This window comes from Sciurus vulgaris (assembly GCF_902686455.1).
Source record: "Sciurus vulgaris genome assembly, chromosome: 3".
Classification (NCBI taxonomy): domain Eukaryota; kingdom Metazoa; phylum Chordata; class Mammalia; order Rodentia; family Sciuridae; genus Sciurus; species Sciurus vulgaris.
In genome coordinates, this window is record NC_136463.1 from 74,005,792 (window position 1) to 74,033,463 (window position 27,672).

Below are 27,672 nucleotides of genomic sequence, written 5' to 3' on the forward strand. Positions count from 1 at the left end.
TCTGTAATGATTTCCTATTATGCCAGGACGGTATTTTAACTCTTTGCATGCCCTCTTCTCACCTGTCCTGTTGAGCAAAATTGTTAAATTTCAAAACTATTCTTTTTTATTATGACTGCATAATTTTACTCTAGCTAAGTACAGTAGCTTATTTGTATCAGAGTGATTTCATCTTTCTGCCACTTTTTGGTTTTCATGTAGTTGATGCTTCATTTAGATTTTTTTATTAAACCTCTAATCATGTTTTCCTTATAGACTTTAATAGCTGTACATCTGCTCTCAGGATAGTTTTACTTTATATTTTTAAAATATTGCTTAAAGTTAAGTATCAATTCATAATTATGGTTAATTTTTTAATATTGTAATATATGCTTTAATGAGTTTTGACTTTCTGGACTGGGATTCCTTGTACTTCTCATTCATAAACAGATATTTATATAATATACCAGGCAGTGTTCTGGGTTCCAGGGATTCAGCAGTGAATTGAAAGCAAAATAACTTGAAAAAAATTGCATCATATATTAGAAGTTGGTGGTAAGTGCTCTGGAGAGAAAGACATTTTTAACATAAATTTGAAATAAACAGCACAGTCTTCTTGCAAGTTATTGACTTGGTATTTAATGATATTTTTTAAGATTTTCATTCCTTTTTGGGAGTGTATTTTGCTACCACATATGTCATGGTGTATGTTAATGATGTTGGTATTTGGATGAATATTGTATTGCTCTGCTCAAAATATTATCATTAGTTTTGCTGTTAGCAGTAACTTTTGCTCTGGGTAGTCTTGATTCAGTGTGTTTGTTTCAGCTATAGGTGTCATCCATGTTACACTGTAAGTGGATTTTTGTTTTATTTTTAAGCAGATGATGGTGGTGCTACTCCAGTACAGGATGAACGGGATTCTGGATCAGACGGTGAGGATGATGTAAATGAGCAACACTCTGGATCAGATACTGGAAGCATAGAACGGCATTCAGAGGTATAATATCTTTGGGGAGGATTTTTCCTTGTACTTCTGTGAGTCCTGTTTTAAATTTCTTAAGTTGTAGACACCCTGCCATGGGATTTGGGCTTTAATCTCTGAGAGTAAAAGAGTAAGAAGTATAAATTATTAGAAGACTGCTTTAAAAATAAATAGGGAAGGACTGGTTATGATGTAATCACAAGGAAATAAGTTCTGACTGGGTCGAATTTCAAGTATTTAGGCAGTTTTTAACTAAGCATGTTAAATCAGATAATGAGCCAGGCCTTTGATATTTAACTAGGCTTACCCAGTCCCCAGATAACATCTTGTTGAGGCAGTGAGCATTTGCAGTCTGAAGAAAAGTTGAAATAAAAAATTAGGGAATTTTCACTTAATAAAATTTGTATCAGGAGTTGGCCTTGTTTTGAATTAAGATGCATATGATAATGAAACAAGTGTAGTTTTAAAAGCTGCTTTTGTTTAATAATAGAGTAATATTAGGTTCTCTATACATTTTAACATTTGGCCTAACATAAATATTTTTAAAATACTTAATTTGTTTCCTTGGTTATACAGTCTTACACAGTGTTAACAAATAAAATTGGGACATTTTTCAGTAAGTCAATGTGTCTGATAGACATAAACAAATATGAATGATAAAAATGGACAGATGTTTTCACTAGTTTGTTGAGACCGACTTTGCATTTGCAATCCTCCTGCTTCAGCCTGCCAAGTTGCTGGGATTACAGGCATGTACCATCATGCTCAAAAACTTTCCAGTCACTCCATCGTTCTTGCTTTTGGATTTTTTTGTTTTGTTTGTTTGTAGTGCTGGGGATTGAATCTGGGGACTTGAGCATGCTAGGCAAACATTTTACCACTCAGCCACACATCCTGAGCCCCAAGATAGATTTTTAAAGAACGTTTGTGCCATATGTTTGCTTATTACACACATTAAAAAATTGTCAATTTTTACATAATAGGTTTTAATTCTTGCAAATCATATTGACTGTCATTACAGTCATGTCGTTTTTTATAGTTATACATTTGTGTCATTAGTACTTTCATACATTTCTCGTTGAGCACTTTATGTGTTCGTCTTTTTTTTTTTTAAAGTGCTCTGGACATATCAGTGACTAAAAGTCAGAAATCTTTTATTGGATTTATTTTTCCAGTGAGAGAAGACAGACATTAAAAGAGTGTACAGTTTTTAAAAATTATAGTTTGCTAGAATGTGACAAATGTTGTGGACCTGGGAGAAATTAGAATGGAATGAAGGATATCAGGATGGAGGGCAAGTTTCACTGTCAAATAAGAAGGTCCATGTAGGCCTTATTAAGAAGGTGACATTTGAGGCCAGGTGTGGTTATGCATGCCCATAATCCTAGCTACTCCGGAGGCTGAGGCAGGAGAATCACAAGTTCAAGGCCAGCCTGGACAGCTTTGTGATATCCTATCAGAATAAAATAAAAAAGGGATAGGAATGCAGCTCAGAGGTAGCTCACTAGCCTAGCATGTGGGAGGCCAAGGGTTCAACCCCTACCACCACAAAAAAAGAAGTGACATTTCAACCAAGGCAGGAATGGAGCTGAGGGAATAGTCACATGGTTGTGGTTGTGTGTAAATAGGGAAAAAACATTCCCATGAAGAACCCCAAGGTGACGGTGTGCTTGAAATTTTCAAGGCGCCAATGTGACCAGAGTGGAATCAGTAAAGAGTCAGGGAGCTAAACACAGGTACAGGAATGGCTCATCATTTAGTTATTTCATTGTCACTCTGTTGGGTTTTTTTTGGTAGGCTCTTAAATATTTAGGCTAAATTCCAGTAAATTACTAAATAGGAACTAAATGATAATGTCATTATTATAGTACATTTATAGTGTAATATTTTAAGTTTCTGTGTTGGAAACAATGTTAAGAGATTGACCAGTGTCAGCTTAGAACCCATTGGGTTGGTTATCTCAAGTCCTCTTGATTTAAGTTATAAACATGATAAAGGTTCATCTTTAAGTACCTGCAACTATTTTTTTATAATGATATGGATTCTAAATGTATAAGTGTATATGTTGAAAATTTGGAAATTATATAAATAAGTTTAAAGAAGAAAATTAAAATCAGTATACTGCAATCACATAAATGACTATTAACTTTTTGACATATTTCCTACATTTTAATTCTCCCCCATGCATATAAAGTATGTATATATTTTAAACTACTTGAAATTTTAACATGTGTGTTTTGTATCTATTATCTCTTCACTTAATATTGTGCCTCAAGTATTTACCTGTGTCATTAAAGAGTCTCACTAAGTGTAATTTTAATGGTTTCATAGTACTGGTGCAACATTACACTTATCCTTCCATGTCCATGGGGATTTGTTCCAGGAATCTTTTCCACTCTGGGGGATACCAAACTCAGAGGATTCCCAAATCCCTTATATAAAATGAAATGAGGAAAAGTCTTTATTATAGTGTAATTGCAATTCTTGGTATTTAAATGTGTGTTTTTTTATTTCTTTTGTAGTATTTATTTTTAAATGTCTAGTAAATATAACATGGATGTTGTAAGGTAAAAAAAAAACAAAAAAATGAAATGAGGGTTGGGAGTATAGCCTGGTAGTATATCATATACTTAGTGTACAGGAACTTGGGCTGGGTCTTCACTATATGTGTGTGCAAATTTTAAATGGTGTGATATTTGCATATAACCTGTACATATCCTCCTGTAGAAGTCATCTCTAGATTATTTATAATACCTAATAATACCTATTTATAAAACTGCTATGTAAATAGTTGTGATACTGTAAAGTTTAGGGAATATTGACAAGAAAAAAATGGTCTGTTTTGGGCCTATCTGCATAGTACACACTTGTTTCTCCAAATTTTTCTTCTTTCTTTTCTTTTTTTCTTCTTCTTTTTTTTTTTTTTTTTTTTTTTTTTTTTTTTTTTTTGGTACCAGGGGTAGAACCCAGGGGCACTTAACCATTGAGTCACATCCTAGGCACCCATTTTTTTGAAACAAGGTCTTGCTAAGTTTTGCTTTGTACCTCACTACATTGCCGAGGCTGGCTTTGAACTTGAGATCCTCCTGCCTCAGCGTCCCTAGCCACTGAGATTACAGGCATGCACCACCATGACCACCCAGTTCTTCAGATGTTTTAAATTGGTGATCAATGGTTAGTTGAATGCTTATTCAGTGAGTTCCTAATTGTTGACATTTAGATGATTAGAACTCTTTTTCTGACTTTCTGACCATACCTGGCTACTAAATTTCCTTATTGTCCCTTTGCCCCTTGATTATGCTATTGTTTTCAAACATGACCTGGAACATAAATTGTTCTTCAAACTAATCCCATCAAATTATGGCTCCTTTAAAGGATTAGTTTCTGAGAACAGTGTTTGATAATATTTTAACTCCAGTGTGTTTCCTCCCAGCTGTCTTAGTCCCTGGTTTTCTCCTGCAAACTAGCTGGCCTAAGTTTAGACTGTACTTTGAATCTCATCCCAAGTGCCTTCCAACTGCAACTTCCCCAAATCATGTTGCAAATGAAGTCAGTTTCTTTGGGGGAGAGATTAGGAGCTGATTTATGGTCTGCATTTTCTTTAGGCAGAATGTGAACCTGGACTTTAGAGCAGATGGTGGGGATAGGGGAGAACTCTCTGAATGACACCCAGCTCTAGAAACTGACCTATCCACTGAGAGGTGGGAGTGAGACAGCAGCTGCATTCTCACAAGCCAGGGCCAGGGTGAGGAGAGCTCTTGTATTCTCAGTGTTTTTTACCCATGGCGGAACCTTTCTTCAAAGATGTCTCACCAGTTTCACTGAGGAGTAGGTCAGCAGAACTTCTCATGATGTTATGCCAGAAGTCCGCATTTGGCTTCATTATTTTCTCTTACTGGTTGTAAAGACCTTTCCATATTCCCCCATTCAGATGCTTGTCTGTTACTACATTCTCTGTGGGGGTCAGGTTTCCAGATCCTGTCAGTTGCCACCCCTGCACAGAGAGCTGTCTTGTGTTGCTTTTCTGATCAAGAGATTCTGCCAAGCCAGCAACAGGTCTATGAGCACACACCTAGGCATTATAGGATATTTAGTATCTTGGTTCCCCATGAAATGCTAGTAAAATTATACATATCACCCCTCAACTACCACGCTTACACTTGACAACCAAAAATGACCCCTTTAATTCCCAAACATCCACTTGGATGAGGATCCAGAACTGCCTTTGGGCTGAGAACATTGAAATGGACTAATGAGGTGTGGTGAGCATAAGAAAAGAAACCATGAATATTTGACAGTATAGAAAATGAGGGATTAAAAGCAAAGCCTTTATAAGAATGGCAGTGCAATCTTAAAATTGTTTTCAAAGAGTTTTGAATGATACGGGAGAATTTAACATGTTGCTTTAAAGCGGTGGGCTATAAAATTGTAGCTCTAGATCCTAATTTATTTTTTTAGATTGAAAGGTGATTACTTGTACCAAAGTATAAATGATGATTATCTTTCGGTGGTATGATTCACATTTGTTTTTTATTCTACAGTGTATATATTAATCATTAAAAACGAAGAGAAAATAAATAAAATAACTGCCATCATTTTGTCACCTGTTTTTATGAGCATGCATGAAATGATTGAAAATGTACTAAAATTTTAGAAGAAACGTAAAAAAACCTTTCAAAACTGTAAAGATAAGCCTTCCTTTTTTTCCTCTGGCAGTTTTTATTTTTATTTTTCCATTTTTACTTGTCTTTAATATTACTTATGAGTATCAAATTGTCTTTTTAAAATAGATCATATGGAAGGACAAAGAGAAAGGTAGTTTCTTAAATTGGGGAGAAAATGTACAAAAATTTGCAATTCCTTTTTTTTTTTTTTTTTAAAGAGTCTGTATTTCCAATTGCCCTGGTATCTCTGCAGCAGGAGATTGTAGACATTTTTCTATACTGACTTTGTCTTATAGTTTCTAAACCAAGAATTAAACATTTAGATTGAAATACACTCTTCTTTAAGTTTGTATGATGTGTGATTTGTTTTCTGTGTCTTTAAAGACATTTTTTTAAATGTTTACTAGGCCTAGTAAATGCAAACTTACTAGCAAACTTGAAACTACAGGTTCCTAACGGAACTATAGTCCTTTATAGATGAGTGTTGCAAACCTGCAAACAGGTGCCGTGTACAATGCATTGCTGTGTGAAGGACACACATAAAGTTCTGTGGGAGAAAAAGGGAGGGATGGGCTTAGTAGTTATGGTGTTTCAACTGAGTGACGAATGAGTATAATATTTCCAATTGGAGAAGAACTTTACAGGTGGCAATGGTAGAAATCCTAGCTAGAGGAGCAGCAGGTACAGAAGGCCTAGAATTTGGAAGGACTTGGTGTGTTTCAGGAATGATTGTTGTGGATAGAAAATGGAACAGGTTAATGAGAGGTGATGCTGAAGAATTAAGTATGGTCCAGATGATGTAATAACAAACCTCTGTGGAATGATGATGAAATTGTTCTGTTTTTGCATACCTTTTTATAGTGAAAGATAGTAATGGCCAAAGTTTGATTTCAAACTTTAGCTTTGCCACTTAATCATTACCAGCCTCTGAAAAATTATTTCATCTTTGTGAGCTTCCCCTTCACCACCTTGATAGTGAACTAAAAAAGTTGTAATGAGGATTAAATTAAATCTTTTGTAGCAGGTTTGAGAACTCTAATACCCTTTTTAACATTTATTCTATACAGTAAATAGTGCAGATATTTGTTAGTTTTTCATCCCTGTAACCAAAACAACTGCAAACAACTTAGAGGGTGGGGGCAGGGGAATGGGAAGGATGGTGGAATGAGATGAACATCATTATCCCTATATACATGTATGGAGTACAATACCTGTGTGACTCTGCACCATGTTCAGCTGGAGGAAGGAGAAGTTGTGCTCCATTTGTGTACAGTGTGCATTTTACTCTCATGTATAACTAGTTAGAACAGATTTTTAAAATGAATAAAATAAATATCCATGACTTCCCACACACACAGAAAAAATAACAGCTTAGAGGAGGAAAAGTTTATTAGGGCTCAGAGTTTCAGAGGTCTTAGTCCAGGAGCAGCTGACCTCATTGCTTTGGGCCCAAGGTAAGGCAGAAAAAACATCTTCACAGAAAGGTATGGTGGCGGAAAGCTGCTCAGCTCATGGCAGTCAGAAAGCAGTGAGAGAGAAAGGGAGCTAGCGACAAAATATATAATCCCAAGGCATACTCCCAGTGATCTACTTCATACAATAATGTCCCACCTGCATATAGTTACCACACAGTTAGCCCATTCAAATTAATCCATCAAATGGATTAAACCACTGGTGAGGTTATAGCTCTCATAATCCACTCATCTCACCTGAATATTTCTGCATGAAAACAGGAGCTTTTGGGGGGTGCCTCATATCCAAACCATAACAGTATTACTTGTACTTATTAGGGGGCCAGGACGTAGCTAATCTTTATAAGGTTGCAACCATGCTTCATAAAGCAACATTGATTTGCCATATGACATAAAATTTCAAAATAATGTTCTTAAACTTTGCCTCATTTTTTCCTTTAATCCACATATAAACAGTTGTAGTAATAGTTGATTACATATTTGTTTTTAGACTGCTTACGTCTTTTTACTTAAGTTCAAAGGGATATAAACATCAGTAGGATTTTTAAACGTACATATTTGCTGTAGAGCATTTTGAGAACTCAGAATTTTCCCACATTTTCTGACAGATCAGATGGGAAAGGGGGAAAAATCTTTATAAAAACCTTTTTGAATAGTTATTAAGCATTTTGAGCACCACATGGAGAAGTGGTCCTTATTTGTAATCTAGTTATAACTATTTGCCAGTTCTGATTTTCACTGTTTCACTTTAATATTTTCTTGAGCAGTATGAAATTAGCCATGTGAGTTTTAGGCAGGTAGTGTCTCTTTCATGAAAAATATATTGAAGGAAATAGCAGCGTTTTTGTAGTTACTGTTTTGTTTTTTAATTCTAATAGTCTGTACATTTCTTCTACGTAGAAAAGTAGAGCATTCTCCTGCTGAGGATCCCACAGTGTGGGACTATTAAGAAAGAGGTTGTTTGGAAATGGAACTTGGCTTATTACTGTTTCCAAGAGTGTCTCAAGCACAGTGGGCCCAGCCATCCATCTGCTGTTGAAGTTAGTGACAACCCCTCTTAATTCCAGCCTCACTTTGAATTGAGTAAAGATGATAGTTTACTTTTGTGTGGATCTTTCTCCAAGCTGGGGAGTAACATCGAAGCAACTAGAAGGTTTCTTGGCCATTGCTGTCCTTATTTATCCTATTTCTTACTAGTTCTTTTCATTCCATCTACACTTTCATTGTGTTAGGAATTGATACTATTTTCCATTACGCATTGCTTATGTGATTTCTTTTTCATTTTAGTGAATGTAGTTTGAGTCTCTTCATTCTGCAGGTGAGAGATACATTTTTTAAAAATGGTCTGATCTTAAGGTCAGTGTATGATGAAAATAAATGTGTAAACTGTGACTTCAGTGAAACAGAAGTACAGGATGCTATGGGAATATGAAGGAGGAATAACTGGGCCTTCCCAGAGGATGTGTTTGGGCTGCATCTGGAAGGGTGAATATTTTGTAATTAATAATTAATAAGATTTTGTTCCTAATTTGTTTATATACATTTAATCATCAGAATAGCCCTCTGAGGCACAGATAACTATTCCTGATTCCATTAAATTGAAGCCACATGAACTTTGAGGAATTAAGAAAATATCCACATTACAAACCATGGAAAGTGACAGAACTAGGGTTTAGACCCCAGGCCTTTTTGACTATGTTCTTAACTATCACATTATGTTTACAAAGTTATTTTACCTAGAGAGAAAGATGGAAGAGGCTTTGGGAGAGGAGTATTTTTGCTGTTTTGAGGTTATGAAAAGGACAAGGTAGAGGAAAGATAATCTAGCCTAAGGGAACAGAATTTGTAAAGGCATGAAAGTAAGTTAGTAAGTAGTTACATGTGTCTGGAAAAGGATTTTTTCAGTGTGGTCTGTCATGTGGATCACGTGTTAAAATGCAAATTATTTGGCACCTTTCCTAGACCTACTAGATTAATATGTGGAGGTGAGAAGCATAAAAGTCTGTGGTTTTCACCAAAGATCCCCAAATGATTCCTCTGCCCACTGAAGTTTGGGAACTGCTGTTATGACCCACATGTTAGTGAGAGGGCAGAAATGAGTCTGAAAAGGTAGGCAGGAGTTGACTTTGTTATCATACAATCTTAGGCTTTGTGCAGAATATTTTTTTTACTGGTACTCATCAGGAGAGCTTTCATTTTTTACTCTGATTCTTAGATCAGCCAGACAAGGGACACTCAAATATGTATCTTAATTTTATTATGTGAATGCTAGTGGCAAAATTGGAGTTTTTCATAACATTGTAGCTCTCTACAGACCTAACTGGATTGACAGCATTGTGTTGTTTTAATAGCTGGTTTCCTCAGATTAATGAATCCATCCATTTTTTCCTTCCTTCCTTCCTTCTTGGTTCTAGGAGTCCAGCCCAGTACTTCACATGTGCTAGACAAGCATTCTACCACTGAGCAACTCTCTTGGTCCCTTTCAGATTCTTTTGTATACTTATTGAACTAGTACAATATGAGGATTTAGTTATATTTTCTGGAACTGGGGTCCATTGAAATGTGTTTTTGAAAATACTCCCGTATTTATTTCTTCATGGAATTCACAGTGTAATTTACTATAGTGTTTTGCCAGTTTATGATGATAAGGTAATATGCAAGTTTGCAAGTTCAGCTGTTTTGAGTTTGACACATCTGATAGGTAAAAAAAAAAAGAGATGGTGTCGTGAGTTGTTTGGTTCTTTTTTAAAGGTTTCTATTTGATAGTATACTACTTCAAAATTAACACATTAATACTTTTCAGTTTAAGATCGTCAGTTTGTGTGTGTGTGGGTGTGTGTGTATTGTGACCCTGGTCTATAAGGAGCGTAATTATTATTTGTATGCTGAGATAAATAAAATTGTTCCTTATGATGTGTGACCAGTGTAAATGGTTATGTGAGGCAGTAGAGACATTTCTGAATCCTTCCAGGACTTCATGTGCTCAATTTCTCTGACAGTTCCAACTAGGGGGTTTCTTGTGTTATTAAGAAAATACCATTTCAATGGCACTTTCTATTGTTAATTTATTGTACTTAACCTGACTTCTAAAAAACTGTATTTTGAGTTTTCAGTTTAATTACTGAAATCAGCCCTGAATATTTGAATATTTTTTGATAGCTTTTAAACTTTAAGCTTAATTGCATAATTTCTGATATGCTCTGGCTAAATTCTATATCACTGCTTATGTTTATTCACTAGCTTGAGCGTGTTGACCAGCACTTTATTACTGCATTGATTTCTCTTTTTTTCCCACCATGTTGCCACACAGAATGGATACACAAGTTTTATGAAACTCCTTTAAAATTAATGGGAATTCATAAGTTTTATAATGATTATCATATGTAATGTACTTAATGGTTGCTTGTTTTGCAGTGCTTACCTGATGTGTCGAGAAATCCAGGGTAGAGTGTAGCGGGGATGACTGCCCAGTTTGTGATGTCTCCCTCCTTTGGGAATGGCTCCGAGCTCTCTGCCTCTGCTCTAGCAGTAATGGATTGAGTCACATCTGATGTTGCTGTGACCAATTATATGGTCTCTCCTGTGGATTTAAAATTTAGGTTCTAGACAGTGAAATATAGAATGGTTAGAGCTTGAGTCGTATTATTCATAGTGCTGTAGTGAAAAGATCTCAGAGTTCTTTTTTCTAAACTGAAGTGCCTTGGTTTTTACCTGTATTGGTCTGTTAGTTATTCATCTCACTGATTCTGGGAGGATTCTTCTTTTTGAACCTAGACAGAAATGATTCCTGTTTTCAGCTAAAATAAAGTCACACATAAACAAGGTATTAGAGTTATGTGATGGGTATGTCATTGAAAATATTCTAAACAGCATCCAACTGGTTCCTGTTTACCCTTCCCTATCATACTAGTTAACTTCTTTACTCAGTTATTGCAAGCTAAGTTCAAAAATACCTGTTGTCTACATACTTTTTGCAGCTTAGTTTAATATAGATACATTTCCTGTAGAGTTTCAAAATATTGTTAGGATTTATATGTTTGGCTCTTCATTAGGCAATAGCTCTTTAGAGTCAGGCATTGAGAAACATGTTTAGCCTTGATTGCTAGCACCTTGCACATGGTAGGCATTAAATAAATGCTTGTTGAATTAATTACTCCTCTTGATATTATTCCCACTTAACTCCTTTATTATTTATTCAACAAACACCGTGAGTGTGTGTGTGCTGGAGATGATTCTGTGCACTGTGAAGAAAAGAAACCAAAAATGCCTGCTGTCAGAGAGCTTACATTCTAAATAAATATTCCATCTATGTTCTTTTAAATTAGTAAGTATAGCTAAAGTAACTTTAAGCAGTATGTGGAGTATAGTACTATGATTGCAAGGTTCTGTGTTCTCCCTCCAATCTTAATGTCATATTTAATAGCTAAATTCTAGTTTTACTGGGAGAATAGGGATATGACAAGGAATGATGCTGAGTGTCTAGTAGAAATTTTGAAAGTTTATAGTTTTGGAAAGTTTCCTGAACATGGTAAACTTCAGTTAATACATTTAGCAATTAACGTTTCTTTGGAATTGTGTTATCATGATGATAATAAAATATGAATAACTCCTCAAACTTATGCTTTGTATACTTGCTTATGTTTTGTGCTCTCTTTGAAGTTGTAAACACAGCATACTTAGTCTTTTTTAAATGAACTTGGTGTAAATTGAAGAGTATGACAGTGGGCATATATGTTGTTAAAATCTCTTTGGTCCTTGAAAGTTGATCTGTTGGTAGGTTCATATTCAATCATAATATTCTAAAGAGAAATATTTGCCTTAGGAGGTTTTTAAGGGGGAAACATTCAAAATGAAATACTTTTACTTTGTAAACCAGAGTATTATGAAAAGTGAGATTCTAGATGGTTTTTAAGTCCTAAAATATTTATTCATAAGAAATACTGTAGTGAAAAGTAAATGAACTAATAGAAGAGAGCCCAACATGGTATTGACTCTTAATAAATAGGTGCTTAGGAAATGTCTCCTTTCCTTCTTTGTTTTAGATTCCCATGGGAGAATATATTTTATTTGACCCTTTAAATAAAGTTTTGTAGTTTTTTCCCTTAAAATAATTTCAACCATATAAAATCCAAGAATGCTTCTTTGTAAAAGAACTTGGTTACATGCTTGCTTGTATTTCTTTGAAAAATAGTTCAATTTTTAGGAATTAGAATATATGAGGAAGTTAGACTCTTCTTTTTAATCTAGCTCATCAACTCTTCAAAATTAATTTCTCCTGTATAATCTAGAGGTATGCTTTACATTTCGTTTTGTTTATTCTTCCCCTTTTGGGGGGTCCAAACCATGATAAACCATTTTATAGATTGACCTTTAAAGTGGGATGTTTTTATATCAGTATAGGGCAGGAATCTGACATTTAAGTTTACCTATTTCTACATTTAAAGAATTGTTGAAAATTTTTAAATTTCATGACTATTTTCTTACATGTTGCTGATTTTTTTCTTGTTTTTTCAGAATGAACCTAGTGATCGAGAAGATGGCCTCACCAAAAGACATCATGTGACAGACTCTGAGAATGATGAGCCCTCACATCTTAATGCTAGCGACTCTGAAAGTGAGGAGCTGCACAGGCCAAAGGACAGTGACTCCGAATCTGAGGAGCGGGCAGAGCCTCCTGCAAGTGATTCTGAAAATGAGGATGTCAATCAGCACGGGAGTGACTCTGAGAGTGAGGAGACCAGGAAATTACCTGGGAGTGACTCTGAAAATGAGGAGCTGTTGAATGGACATGCAAGTGACTCTGAAAACGAAGAAGTTAGAAAGCATGCTGCCAGTGATTCTGAGATTGAAGAGCTCCAAAAGAGTCCCTCCAGTGACTCTGAAACTGAGGATGTTCTGAAACCTCAAATCAGTGACTCTGAGAGTGAGGAACCCCCAAGGCACCAGGCCAGTGACTCTGAAAATGAGGAGCCTCCCAAACCACAAATGAGTGATTCAGAAAGTGAGGAGCTTCCTAAACCTAGAATCAGTGACTCAGAAAGTGAGGACCCCCCAAGGCACCAGGCCAGTGACTCTGAAAATGAAGAGCTCCCCAAACCCCGTATCAGTGACTCTGAAAGCGAAGACCCCCCAAGACACCGGGCCAGTGACTCAGATAATGAAGAGCTCCCCAAACCCCGTATCAGTGACTCTGAAAGCGAAGACCCCCCAAGACACCGGGCCAGCGACTCAGATAATGAAGAGCTCCCAAAGCCCCGAATTAGTGACTCAGAAAGTGAGGACCCCCCAAGACATCAGGCCAGTGATTCTGAAAATGAGGAACTCCCCAAACCCCGAGTCAGCGACTCTGAGAGTGAGGAGCCTCAAAAGGGACCTGCCAGTGATTCAGAAGCTGAGGATGTCTCCAGATCCAAACAGAAGCCAGAGTCGGATGATGATAGTGATGGGGAAAATAAGGGGGGGAATCCAGAAATGCAGAATGACTTCCATTCAGAGAGCCAAGTTGACAGAAAAAGGTTTCACAGTTCTGAGAGTGAGGAGGAAGAACCCAAAAGGCAAAAAATGGATAGTGATGAAGATGAAGAAAAAGAGGGTGAGGAGGAAAAAGTAGCAAAACGGAAAGCTGCAGTACTTTCTGATAGTGAAGATGAAGAAAAAGCATGTAAGGAATTATTTAACTAGTCACCTGTTTCCCCAGGTGATCATGGACCAAGCTTAATATTAAATTTCCTTTGAGTTGTTCTTAAAGCACCTAATTTCTAACTGCCTTAAAGTGATAAGCCTAGACCAAGAGTCAGTGGGAATATGAAAGACTTGGGTTTTCTTTATCAGAAAGGGTAATATTTCAAAAACCATGTTAACATGAAAACCTCTGACCATATCCAGAGTTAGCTATGGTCTCTGTGACTGCTAATTAATTAGACACCATTCAAATAGTAACTGTGGTTCAACAAGTCATTCCTTCATTTGTTAATCATTGTTGAGTACTCAAAGTACTTAGGTAATAGAGATATTTGGGGAGGTTCTTTTGAGAGATTTTCTTTGCAGAGTATTACCTAAAACAGTAATTTTTCACTTGATTGCTTTCTTATGAAACTTACCTTTTTTGGAAAAGATACATTCCCTGTAACCTGTTACTATAGGAGGAAGAATAAAGAACACAGCACATATTGCCAGTTTATCAGAAAAGATAAGAAATTTCAAACTGACCAGCAACAGTTAAGGAATGTGGAGAATGTTCTTAAAAAGGAATATCTAGTCCTTTTTAGCTGGGTATGGTGGTGCACACTTGTAATCCCAGTGTCTCAGGAGGCTGAGACAGGAGGATCGTGAGTTCAAAGCCAGCCTTAGCAATTTAGCGAGGCCCTAAGCAACTCAGCAAAACCCCATCTCTAAATAACATACGATAAAGGGCTGGGGATGTAGCTTGGTTGAGTGCCCCCGGGTTCAATCCCTGGTACCAAAAAAAAAGGGAATAGTCCTTTTAGTTTCTAATGCTGGGTAGTATGGAAAGGATGCCAATTCTATCAAGCTAACCCTAATTTTCTCTCTTCTCCAAAGGGAAAGTAGATCTTAATGCCTGCTTTATATTGATATTATTTGTTAGGGGGATCTGTAAAATGTACTGACATTTTAAAGCATCTATTATGTTTAGTGGTACAACAGCCATGACAAAATATGATTACTGATTCTGTCTTTCAATAGCAGCTAAGAAGAGTCGTGTTGTCTCTGATGCTGATGATTCTGACAGTGATGTTATATCAGACAAGTCAAGCAAAAGAGAGAAGACTGTAGCATCTGACAGCGAAGAAGAAGTGGGAAAAGAATTGTCTGATAAGAAAAATGAAGAGAAAGATCTATTTGGGAGTGATAGTGAGTCGGGCAATGAAGAAGAGTAAGTGACAGTATAATGTGAGTTTTCAAGGGTGTTTTTAGGTAGTAGAAAGGGGTTTGTCTTTCAAATTTTTTAAATTGATATTAGGATTTTGTGGTGAGGTATAATACACCCTACCTAATTGAGTGACTTTGGCCACCTAAGATATTAGTTCTTAAACTATTGATATATACAATATAATTTGGATGGATCCCAATATGATAAGGAAGCAAACAACATTTTGTAATGCCATTTATATGAAGTTAAGAACAGGAAAACTGTGATGATGGGAATTAGAGTGGTGATTGCCTCTTGGATGTTGATGCTGGGAGCTGACTGTTGGGATGTAAAGAAATTTTATGGGGAGACAGAATTGTTCTGCATCTTGATTAAGGTGCAGGTTATATGAGTGTAAGCATTTGTTAAAGCCCATTGACCTGGACACTTAAAATCTGCACGTTTTACAATGCATAAATTAGTACCCTATTTTTAAAAATGATTCTTAAGCAAATAGGAAGTAAGAAAATGAATGTCTTTATATTTATTTCTGTTCTAGAAATCTTATTGCAGATATATTTGGAGAATCTGGTGATGAAGAGGAAGAAGAATTTACAGTAAGTAAGACTGATTTGTTTTTATGGCGGAAATTCTCTAATACATGATTCTGATAAGTAGGAATAAACAACTATGATGTATTCAGTAGAAAAATCTAGATGAATTCAAAAAGTGAAATGAAAGTGTATTACAAAGACATAAAGGGAAAATCGAAGAATTGAATTAATGGGATGAAGGAACTCACTAAGAGACAATGAAAGACCCTATGCTAAAAGTTAGAGTCACAGTAGTTATAGGACTTCTGCTTCTAGTAATAAAAGACTTGGTAATTTTGGATTAACCTCTCTGCTGTGGACAACTAGAAAAGCAGTTGAAAATCTCATCATAGAACAAGGTAACAAGAAATTATTAAGGCAGAAGACAAAGCTAAAGAGTTGGGAACTTGGTGTCTAGAACTGCTTTTTCTTTGAGGGTGTTTACCTCTGAGGAGAGTGTCTGCTTGTATTTTAGACAACCTCAAGACTTAGGGACAAATTTGAAATTCAGGGCCTGCTAAGGTTGGGGACTCTGAAAATCCCATTCCCTGTATTGAGAAAAGATCAGCATTCTAGGATATAGCTGGAACTAAAAGTAAAACAACCTTTACTCAGATTTTAGGCCAACTTTAAGTCTTCTGGCAGATTAAAGAACCTGTGTCAGAAACTTGATTAAGATAATTCAAGTTTTTTATATATGTAGCATGGTACACAGTTAAAGATGGCATTAAAAGGGAACGGTAGTAGCAAAAACAATAATGGAACTGGGGGCTCTTGATACAGAAATTTTTAAAAAGAACAAGGTAGGTTTGAAGAAGAACCATGTAGAAACTTTAGAACTATAAAAATACAGTAACAAATGAAAAATTCAGTGGTTAAGTTGAACACAAATTGGACATATTTGAAAAGAAAATTAGTGAACTGGAAAGCAGGTTAGAAGGAAATATCTAGAACAGTGTTGAGAGACATTATGGAAAATGTAAAAGAAAAGATGAAATTGTATGAGAAAGTTTAACATAACACATTGGAGTACTAGAGGAGAAGATAATATGTATATATGCATATATATAAATGATGCATAAAACTAAATTATAGAAATATGACAGGTTGCAAGCAGAATAAAAAAGATATACCTAAATATATAATTAAACTGCAAGAAATCAAAGAAAATGAGAGTCTCCAAAGCTGCCACAGGAAAAAAGTTAGTTAAAAAAGCAACAACTAGACTAACAGCTCATTTCTCAACGGAAACAAGAGAATCCAATAACTGCAAACTTAGAATTCTGTTATATTCAGCAAAAGTGCTTTCCAGGAATGAAGATGAAATAAGGAGGGAATTCATTGTCAATGTGACAATTGAAGAAAATAAATATATAGAGAGAATGATCTCAGGTAGACAGAGGATGTAAAAAAGAGCAACTAAAGTATATTAATATATACTTGAATATTGAATGTACAAAACAAAGTCATGTCTGGTATGGTTTAGTATATGTATATACAGTGTGTATATATATATTATATATATTGTATACTTATATAATATATAATTATATATTTATAATACTTATAGTATTTATATAGTATATTTATATATTTTTATATATATATATATATATATAAAATAAAATTAGAACAGGGCTGGGGTTATAGTTCAGTGGTAGAACACTTGCCCAGCATGTCCAGGTACTGGGTTCAATGCTCAGCACCACATAAAAATAAATAAATAAAATAAAGGTATTGTGTCCATCTACAACTAAAAAAATTATTTAAAAAAAAATTAAAACAACAACACATTTGGGAATATACATGTAATTGAAGTGTTCACAAGTCTTTGCAAATGAATATAAATGTATATTAATGGACTTCGATAAGTTAGGATGCATGTTGCCATCTAAAAGAGCCACTGACCTTTACAAAGACTGTAATGACCATAGTCTATAATGACTAAAGGCTGTGTAATCTCTAAACCAAAGAGGGTACATTTTTTTGAAATAATAAAAACTAATCAGTTTTTTGTTGTTGTTGCAGGGCAGGTACCAGGGATTGAACTCAGGGGCATTTGACCACTAAGCCATATCTCCAGCCCTGTTTTCTATTTTATTTAGATACAGAGTCTCATCGAGTTGCTTATTACTGCCTCACTTTTGCTGAGGCTGGCTTTGAACTTGAGATCCTCCTGCCTCACCCTCCTGAGGCACTGGAATTACAGGTGTTCACCCCAGCACTAATCAGTCTTTAAAGATGCAGGAAAAGAGAAAAAGAAATATATAAAAGAGCTGGAAACAATTAGAAAGTAGTACACTGTAAGATAGCAGATTTAAACTGATAATATCAGGAATCACATTAAATGTAAATATGCTAAATGTTCCAGTTAAATGACAGAGATGGTCGGAGTGGATTTTAATAATTGATACATACTGGTTTCAAGAGAATGATCTGAAAAAGAAGTAGAAAATAAAGGGGTAAGAAAAGATAACTCCATGTGAACACTAGCTAAAAGAAAAGTTAACAGCCATATTAATATCAAGAAGGTAGACTTTGAGGCAAAAAACATTAGGTGAGATAAGGAGGATTACTCTTATTGATAAGATTTTAAAATTATATGCATCTAATAGTATGTCTTTATTTATACATATATACAAGCACAACTATCCATGCACACAAAACAAAAATTAAATGACAAAGACAAATGATCTAAGAAGAATGTAGCTGACAGGCAATCCATAAAAACCAAAAATGTCTTTTTTTGTTGTTGTTATCCATGTTTAGTTTTATTTCAGACATTTTTAGGATAAACAAAATAAAGAATAAACAAAAACAAAATATGCTTGCCTCAGTCATAGGTGTGTGGGATTAGGGGAGACTGCATAATCATTCAACTCCTCTGTTCCATACTTTCAAAATTATAGGAAAAAGGGCCATATAATTCCAATAATGAATATTTTAGATTTTTTACAACCTTCAGTCAACAAATCCTTTTTCTATTGAAAATCAACAAATCTGTAAAAGTGATGGCAGTATTTGTACGTAATCTATATAGAAACCCTTTAACAAAAGTTAAAAATGTCTTCTTCCACTTGGTTGCTTGCCTTCTCACTTTCTCGGTGGAACCTTCTGATGAAAGAAGTTCTTAATTTTAATATTGATCAGATTTATTAGTCTTTTCTTTCTGGTGAAAACTTTTTGAAATCTGCTTAAGAAATTTATTCCTGTCTCCAAGGTTAAGCAGATTTCCACCAAGTTATTTTCTAGGAAGTTGACATTTTATAAATGTTCACATTTAATTTCACAATGCACCTAAAATTGGCTTAAAAATTTTTATGTGTAATATGAAGAAGTCAAACTACTTTCCCTAATTTGGAATATACAGTAGACCCAGCATCATTTATTAAAAAGATCATCCTTTCCTACTGCTGTTTGTAGCCATCACTGTCATAAATCTCGAGTATCTAGATTTATTTTCCAATCTGTTGGTTTCTTTGCACCATTAATATATTGCTAGAGACAGTTGGTTTATGTTCTCTAAGGTTGTTATTCAACATTGCTTTGGCTTTTCTTGGGTCTTTGTGTTCTCATATAAATTTTTTAAAAAAATTTTTAGTTGTAGATGGACACAATACCTTTATTTCATTTATTTAGTTTTTTTATGTGGTGCTGAGGACAAAATCCAATGCCTCACGCATGCTAGGCAAGCACTGTACCACTGAGCCACAACCCTAACCCTCATATAAATTTTGAACCAATTTTTTCCGAAAAGTCAAAGTAGAGGTACTATTTTCTGTGTGTAATGTAGTGAATCAAAGAAATTAATAACAAAATTAACAAATAGAACACCTATGTCCTGTAAAAATTTTAAAGCCTTATTAAACAGTTCTTTGGTCAAAAAAGAAATCATTATTTGTACTAAAGTAAAAGAATGAAAGTAGATGAATTTAGAATTTAATTAAAAGTAAACCTAAGAAAAATAGTAAAGAATTAATTTAAGAATTATTTGAAAGTCAGAGACTTTGGACACCTTCTTGGAGTTCTCATACTCAGTTCAACATCATATTAGAATAAGCTAAACTAAACCTAGTTTGGAGAATTAACATCAACTTGTTACAGTTTTAACTCATTGAGAAAAACAACATACTAATATAAAACATTGAGAAGGCTATATAAGTAAGATACAAAAAGTTAGAAGCTCTAACAAAAAGACTGGCCATTTCATTTACATAAAAATGAAAATCATGCCTAACATTAGCATAAACAAAATCGAACTGTACAAATATACCGTTGTGCCTTTAATGTCACAGAGAGCAGATTTCCTTAATTTTTAGAGATTTTTTTTTCCCTGATGAGAAAAAGATAAACAGAATAACAACAACAAAATGGGCGTAGGATATTTAGAGTTTACAGAAAAAGCATTTCAATTGGCTTTTTAAACATGAAAAAATAAAAAGCCCAGACTTTTGGTCCCGAGATTGGCAGATATTAACATTTAATAACCTGCTATAGTAGTGAGAAGGTGGGGAAACAGGTGCAATCTGTACTTTGCTGGAAGGAGAAAGAATTGATGTATAAACTCTATAGAAGACAATTTGGCAAATACTTATCACTGTGTGACCCAGCTATCCCATTCACGGTTTATACCCAAAGGACTTAAAATCAGCATATTACAGTGATGCAGCCACATCAGTGTTCATAGCTGCTCAATTCACAATAGCTAGATTGTGGAACCAACCGAGATGCCCTTCAATTGATGAATGAATAAAGAAACTGTGGTCTATATACATACACAATGGAATATTACTCAGCCATAAAGAAGAATAAAATTATGGCATTTGCTGGTAAATGGATGGAGTTGGAGTTATCATGCTAAGTGAAATAGGCCAAGCCCAAAAAAACCAAAGGCAGAGTATTTTCTCTGATAAGTGGATGACAATACATAACTAGGGAATGGGGTGGGGAAGAGAAGAATGAAGGAACTTCAGATGGTGTAAAGGAAAATGGAGTGGGAGGGGTGGGGGAAGGAAAGATAGTAGAATGAGACATTGTTACCCTGTGTACATGTATGATCACATGAATGGTGTGAATCTACATTGTGTACAACCATACACAATGAAAAGTTACACCCCATTTGTGTACAGTGAATCAAAGTGCAGTCTGTAAAAATAAAAATTTAAATTAAAAAAAATTAATATATACATAATCATGTAATTGGGCAAATGCATAAACAGATTATGGTTATAGTCATATGGTAAAATAGTTGAAAGCATTACAAATAAAGAGGATGGTTTATGCTGAAATGGATCAGTGTCCTTATTCTATTGTTAAATTTGGAAAGTATCTTGTACCCATTGTGAATATTATGCTGCTATTTATATAATAAAAGGAGATACTAAATATATATGTGTAGAAGTGCATATGTAATTGTAGAATGTTTCTGGAAGGAAGCATAAGAAAACAAGTAATACTAGTGGTTAGGGAGGGAGCTTTTGCTCTACAACCCTTTTGGTACCTATTTAATTTTTGTTTTTTGTGGATGTAATACTTTAGAAATGTAAAAAGTTAAGAACAGTTATATAGAAGAAAATCTGTATAAAGGTTTTGATAACTTGGTCATTCACTCTGCCTTCAGGGTTTTAACCAGGAGGATTTGGAAGAAGAAAAAGGTGAAACCCAGGTGAAAGAAGCAGAAGAATCAGATTCTGATGATAACATAAAGAGAGGAAAGCAGTAAGTTTTTTTGTTTAAAGAAGGCTTTAAAAAATGGAGGTAGAGACTTAAATGTTTTGTTTTTCATTTGCTAAATTTAGCAGAGATCTATTCTTATTTTTCTTACCTTCTCCATATATACAGTGTTATCAGTGAATTACTGTTATTATTTTCCTATACTCAGACATCTTAGTTTGTGGCATTATATTTATATGGCACCAGACTCCTAATTTATGGTTTACTACATAAACTGTTCTGAAAATTAACCTAATAAATATTTTTTAAGAGTTGATTTTGAGGACCAGGAAGATTAGTTCTGAAGTCTTAACAAAATATTACTTGATTGTATTTTGCTGCATTTTTTAAAATAGTTGAGATCTGTGTCCAGAATAGTCTGATGACTTGACAAGTACCTTAGAAGAATAGAATAATGATTACAGTTGTAAAAATAATGCTTTTGTGTGTGCATGTTTGCATGTGTGTTTGTTTTTTTGGGTTTTTTGTTTTTTTTTTTTTTAATTTTTTTGGTGGTGCTGGGGATTGAACCCAGGGCCTGTGCATGTGAGACAGGCACTCTACCAACTGAACTATATCCCCAGACCAAGATAATGCTTTAAAAAAGAAAGTTTCCTTTTTAATTCTAAGCAAAGTGTAAGAATTAAGCTGAATGTATATTACATCCTTTCAGAAATTTGAATTTATAGGAATAGTGAGAGTGAGTTAACTCAAGTGATCCTAATGAAAGCTGTAAAATTCTAAGGCTCATAACAAACCTATAGATTTTCATCTTTATCTCAGTCACATTATTTTGAGTTAGGTTGCTTATCACTAAAAAGCAGTTTATTTTTCCTGTTCATGCTGTATAATATAAAAACATTCAAATAATTGGACACTATTTTATTCCAAATATAGGCAGTGCAACTAAAACTGAATGAGCCGCTGGGTAAGAATTTGAAGTGTTCTTCTCAAGCTGGTATAAGTGTGGATGTAATTTAGGGCTATAGATGATAAGTGTGTAGCAGTTGGGGTAGAACAGGAGTTAGACATAAAGGCAAGGGGGTCAGCTGTTTTTTTTTTTTAATAGTAAGCACTTCCATTTTTTTAAAAAAGGTGGCACTTCTTTGAGTTCGAATTAGCTTGGTTCTCTTGATTCTGGTAAATGTGTAATTAAAAGATCTTATATTTCATTTTATTTTGTCACTGCTTAGTATGGACTTCCTGTCGGATTTTGAGATGATGTTGCAGCGGAAAAAGAGCATGAGTGGCAAGCGCAGACGTAATCGTGATGGTGGCACCTTTATTAGCGATGCAGATGATGTTGTGAGTGCCATGATTGTCAAGATGAATGAGGCTGCTGAGGTGAGATGGGTCATTTCTTCCCCCTACTGAATTGGTTGGGTTGCTTTTGTTTGTTTGTTTAAATACTTAATCTTGACATAAACTACATTAAAGACATTTTGTTTTTTTGTAATAAAAATTTACTATCTTAAATTTTAAGCATGGAAATAATTTTAATTTTTTAGTCACATGTTTAGAAGAAATCACCAAGACTAAGTGTTAAGTAAAACCTTTTCAGGTAAATAGCTTCACAGTTTTATGGGGCGATGGTTTTTTTCTCAGCTTTGGCTGATTCGTCACTAAGTTTGATGTTTCTTTATATATAAAAAGTGTTATAAAATCATGTGTCACTGTCTTGTCCTGATCAAGAGACTGAATCTAACTCATTGAATTTTTAAAATGTGCTCTAATTGTAAAAATTGGCCGGGTGTTATATTTTAAAAACAAATTCTGATCTTTTAGAGACATTAAGTCTTATACCTGGATGATTGTTTAAAGATAAACCAAAATTTCCCTGCTATAATTTGTTCCTTGAATCAGTTCTTTGAAAATTTGACAGTTATTCCAATATGTTAAATTAAAATTGTACCCTTGAGTTTTTAATTGTTTTTTGCAGTGCTGAGGATTGAACCCAGGGCTTTGTTCTTGCAAGGCAGGCACTCTACCAACTGAGCTATATCCCCAACCCCATAATTGTTAAAGCTATTTTTCTAAGTTTTGAGGGTTTAACGGACAGAATTTGGCGTTAAGCGAAAGAAAAAACAAAATCCTGTCTTTCGGGCATCATTTCTTGTATGAAAAATTGTTTCTTTGACAGATTGTTGCTTTATTTTAAGGTTTAGAATTACAGTGGTTATAATTCATTATTAACAATTAATAGTGCTATTTTTTATTAATCTTTTTGTCTTTTTTCTGAATAGGAAGATAGACAGTTGAACAATCAAAAAAAACCAGCACTGAAAAAATTAACTTTGTTGCCTACTGTGGTTATGCACCTTAAGAAGTAAGTGTTTCATTTTTTTGTTGAAGATTATTCTTTTAATGATCATAATGGACAGTGTAAGGGGCAGTGGTGGTTTTGAGACATTTTGCACTTGGTCAGTTTACATCTGGGTGTCAGATAGTAGGTTCAGGGTGTGCACTGCTCTCTTTCTCTCTTTCTAATGAATTATGTCTTTTTCAAGGCTTTGACTCACATTGCACTTTGATATAGGAAATGAAAGTGAATATTAAACTTCTTTATATAGAAATAAGACTATAGAAAAATAAATCTGTGTTGTGTATAGTGAAATATATTTTGTTTATCAGATTCCTGCTTGGCTTTGAATTATTTGTATATTTATACTTGATCTTTTTTCTAAATAAAGCTTTTCCTTTTAATGGAATGATATTCAAACTACTTACTGATGTTCTTGGAATATTACATAATGGTAGCCTTCTGTTCGATCACAAATAATAATGAATAAAATTTCCTAAATTATATTTCTTCATACATTTTTCTTAAACTTTGATGCCTAGTATAAACAGAACAAATAGAAAACTAAAATTGAATGAAAAACTTGTAAACTACTCATTTATTCTTTATAGACAGTTTGGAGTCTGGTAAAATTTAGTTTTCCCAGTGTAATTGAAAACAGCAAATCATGGGCAATCTACTCAAAACACATGTTAATATAAGACCTGTATGGCCCAATACAGCACAGTCATTGAGTCTTTCTGTAATAATGATGTCCTTCTTATTAGGTCCTTGTTATGAAATTCTTTCATTTGTTTGCTCATGGTCATGAGCAACTTCGCTTTCTCTTTGAATAACTAAAACCACAGCCTGCTTTGAATGACTTGAAGAAATGCATCCTACATCAGTGAGCCACCAACCTGCCTTAGGATTCTGTATCTAGAAAATTGCTTCCTCTATCCCAGCAGACAAAGCTTTCTGGCAGATTTTACATATATAATATAATATATGTAAAATATATTAACATTATATTAATATAACTGATTCTGTTGCATGAAATGGAATTGAAATATCACTAGTTCAGGAATTTTTTTTTTTGGTTTGAAAGGTATTTGTGGTGTGCAGTTTCTTCATGGTGAATATACACGATTCTTTGTATACAAGAAATGGATTCATACTCAAAACAAGTTTCTTTGTAGTTACTAAAAATTATTACTACAGAAAATAAATCAACACTGTAAAACTAAATACTATTACTACTAGTAGTTAGTAGGTGTAAAGGAAAAGGCAAGGTTCAGGGATTTAAATGTCATTAATTCACTGAAACAATTTTTCTGCCAGAAGGATTATATTCTTCTTTATGGGCTGCAAAGAGTAGCACAATTCTGTGTTCTCCATCACCTGAAACTGAGAATCACTATTGTGATGGATCGAGTGTTATGTTTTTAGTTATAATAATTGCAGTTCATTATTCCTCTGTGTGTCCATTCATACCAATATTAATCTATCTTGTGTAATTTGAGTTTATTCTGTTTGTTGTTAGCAAGTCATTTTTGCTGTCAAGTCTATATGTTTATGGGAAATAGAAACTAAATTTCATACTACTTTTGAAACTCGTATAGGAATCCAGTAATATTTAATATATATCCAACATATATGTAAATGTGTATTATATAATATGAATATAAAAGCAAGTTTTGGAAACATCACTAAATATGTAAGAGAAGTCAGAGATACAGTGGAACTACAGTTTGTAGACTTGAATAATTATTACTAATATTATCATTACCACCCCTCCACCACCACCATCATCATCATAATCATTATTATTGCAGGCAGGACCTTAAAGAAACGTTTATTGACAGTGGTGTGATGTCTGCCATCAAAGAATGGCTCTCACCTCTGCCAGATAGGAGTTTGCCAGCCCTAAAGATTCGGGAGGAGCTGTTGAAGATTTTGCAAGAGGTTAGTGGCAGAAACTGCTTGTTCTTCATTAATTATCTAATGTGGTTTGTATTGTCTTGACTTTTATGTTCTACCATGAATTTGTACATTTGCTCTGCTACAGCCTGCCAGAGAAAAGGTTGAAAAAACAAACATGTCTAATAAAATGAACATAAAAAAGATCTCATAAAATTTCATGTAACTATAATTTTGAAGGAAAAACATCTTGGGGTAGCTTGGTATATATGAGAAGAGTAATCCATTAATGGACATGTTCTGGAGAGGCACTTGAAGTAAGTAGAGCACCAAATTCAGAGTCATATGAACTTGCATTGGAATCTTGAACTGGGTCACACTTATGTGCTTTGACACCTTGGGCAAGCTACTTAACTTCTGCAGAAATTCCCAAAGAACCTCCTACATGTCAAGCACTGTGCAAGGTGCTTTGTATATGTACTGGCTCATTTATTCCTCAACAAAAAACCTGTATTGTCTCCATTTTACAGATGAAGAAATTAGATTCAGAAGTTAAATAACTTGTTCAAGGTTAAATACCTGGCAGGTGACTGTGCTTGAGTTCAGTCTTCAGTCTTCGGTCTTTGGGCTTCTGAGGCCTGTGCTGATTCCTATACTAAACTGTTAACCTCTAAGTACGTTAGTTCATACTTTTTCACGCTGTTAGGTTTTACTTCAACTTAGTGGTAATATTTTGATGTGAACACAAAGGACCTGGTTCACTGTCTGTAGATCCTGAAAATAGAATTTTTTATTTGTTCTAAGGAACCAGGTCTTAAAGGTCCTCTAGAATAGATTAGCAAGCCTCCCAGCTTCTGTGATTAATTTTGTGTGTGTTTGTATTCCCCCAGCTACCTAGTGTGAGCCAGGAGACCCTGAAGCATAGTGGGATTGGACGAGCAGTGATGTATCTCTATAAACACCCCAAGGAATCAAGGTCCAACAAGGACATGGCAGGGAAATTAATCAGTATGTAAATTTTGCTTTTTGTTTGTTTTTATGTCTATAGAGAGTCATGTGTGTGAACTGCATTTTTATTTTTACCAATATTTATTTAATATGAGTCAGTAAGGTAGAATAGAAAATTTTTTAGTAACTTCTTATAGGACTGGCTTTTTCCTCTTACACTAAAACTGCTTCTTAGTATATTTAAGTATGCTATCCAGTATTAAATACAGCAAGTAAAAGTATACATTTTTTAGTCATGGATCAAGAGCATGGAGAAGAGGGGATTTTGAATACACATCCTCAATTTAGCCCCACCTGGTTCATTTCATGGATCCACTACTTACTTTATTACATTTCCTTAGCTGGTGATTTCAGCTCCAAGTTTGGCCTCCTCCTCTGTAAAATTGAAATAATTATGTTTTCTTTGAGTTATTATGAAGATTAAATGAAGGATATATATGAAGCACAGTGCCTAGCACATAGTCAAGAACTGTTACCCACTACATGTACTATCGGTACTTGGATAATGGTCTCCAAAGCTGTTTCCACATTCTTATTGTATAATGCCAGAGAAATCCAGAGACTAACTGAAATACCACATTATTTATGAAATCATTCAGTTTTAAGACTGAAGTCCATGTTTATTTTTGTTCTCCTCAACTCTTCCTGTGTTCTGCCTTGGAAAGGAATTTAAATAACTACTTCTATATGTAGTATTTATTTTTTTGTTGAATTTTAAGATTATTAGATTAGAGAAATGTAAATTTCTCTTATAAACCAGAAACATTACCATCTTTTGTCTTAATAAGAAGTACAGTTTACATCCTATTGAATGAGAAGCTTTTGATTGCTCTTAAGCAGTGATCCATGACTTTTATTTTCCCTAGACAGAGAAAGCAGAATAATTCCTCTGGTGTCCATGACTTAGTACAACAGTGGTTCTGTTTCCAGGGGTGAGGTGTGGGGTGCAGTTTCTTAAGATAACCTAACCCCCGTGAGAATTCTTGCTTCCTTCAAACTGTCTCAACACCTATTCTTTCTGTAAAGGTCTTTTTTGGTTTTATAGTGTATTAATGTAGCAATAAGCTACATTATGTTACAGAACAAAAACAGCTGATGCCTCTGGACATTTACTGACTGAGCAGTGAGCATATATCATTTTTTCTCATGGTCACCTGAGCAGCCTTATTAGGCTTAATGAAGTACAGACTC

At 34.5% G+C, this 27,672-nt stretch overlaps 1 protein-coding gene across 4 annotated transcripts in view; it reads left to right on the forward strand.

Annotated features, from left to right (window-relative positions):
- IWS1 (interacts with SUPT6H, CTD assembly factor 1) overlaps positions 1 to 27,672 on the forward strand; it is a 37,956-nt gene that overhangs the window by 1,365 nt on the left and 8,919 nt on the right. For 3 of the 4 annotated variants that reach the window (XR_013762311.1, XM_079130442.1, XM_079130443.1), the window contains exons 2-10: positions 864 to 979; positions 12,615 to 13,761; positions 14,805 to 14,994; positions 15,530 to 15,587; positions 21,184 to 21,281; positions 22,469 to 22,619; positions 23,519 to 23,601; positions 25,389 to 25,518; positions 26,364 to 26,481. Coding sequence is in view for 3 of the 4 variants with exons in the window: in XM_079130442.1 (XP_078986568.1) it covers positions 864 to 979; positions 12,615 to 13,761; positions 14,805 to 14,994; positions 15,530 to 15,587; positions 21,184 to 21,281; positions 22,469 to 22,619; positions 23,519 to 23,601; positions 25,389 to 25,518; positions 26,364 to 26,481 (2,091 nt within the window). In the remaining variant the exon portion in view is untranslated. The remainder of the gene's footprint in view (positions 1 to 863; positions 980 to 12,614; positions 13,762 to 14,804; positions 14,995 to 15,529; positions 15,588 to 21,183; positions 21,282 to 22,468; positions 22,620 to 23,518; positions 23,602 to 25,388; positions 25,519 to 26,363; positions 26,482 to 27,672) is intronic. The other variant, XM_079130444.1, reaches the window with a different exon arrangement.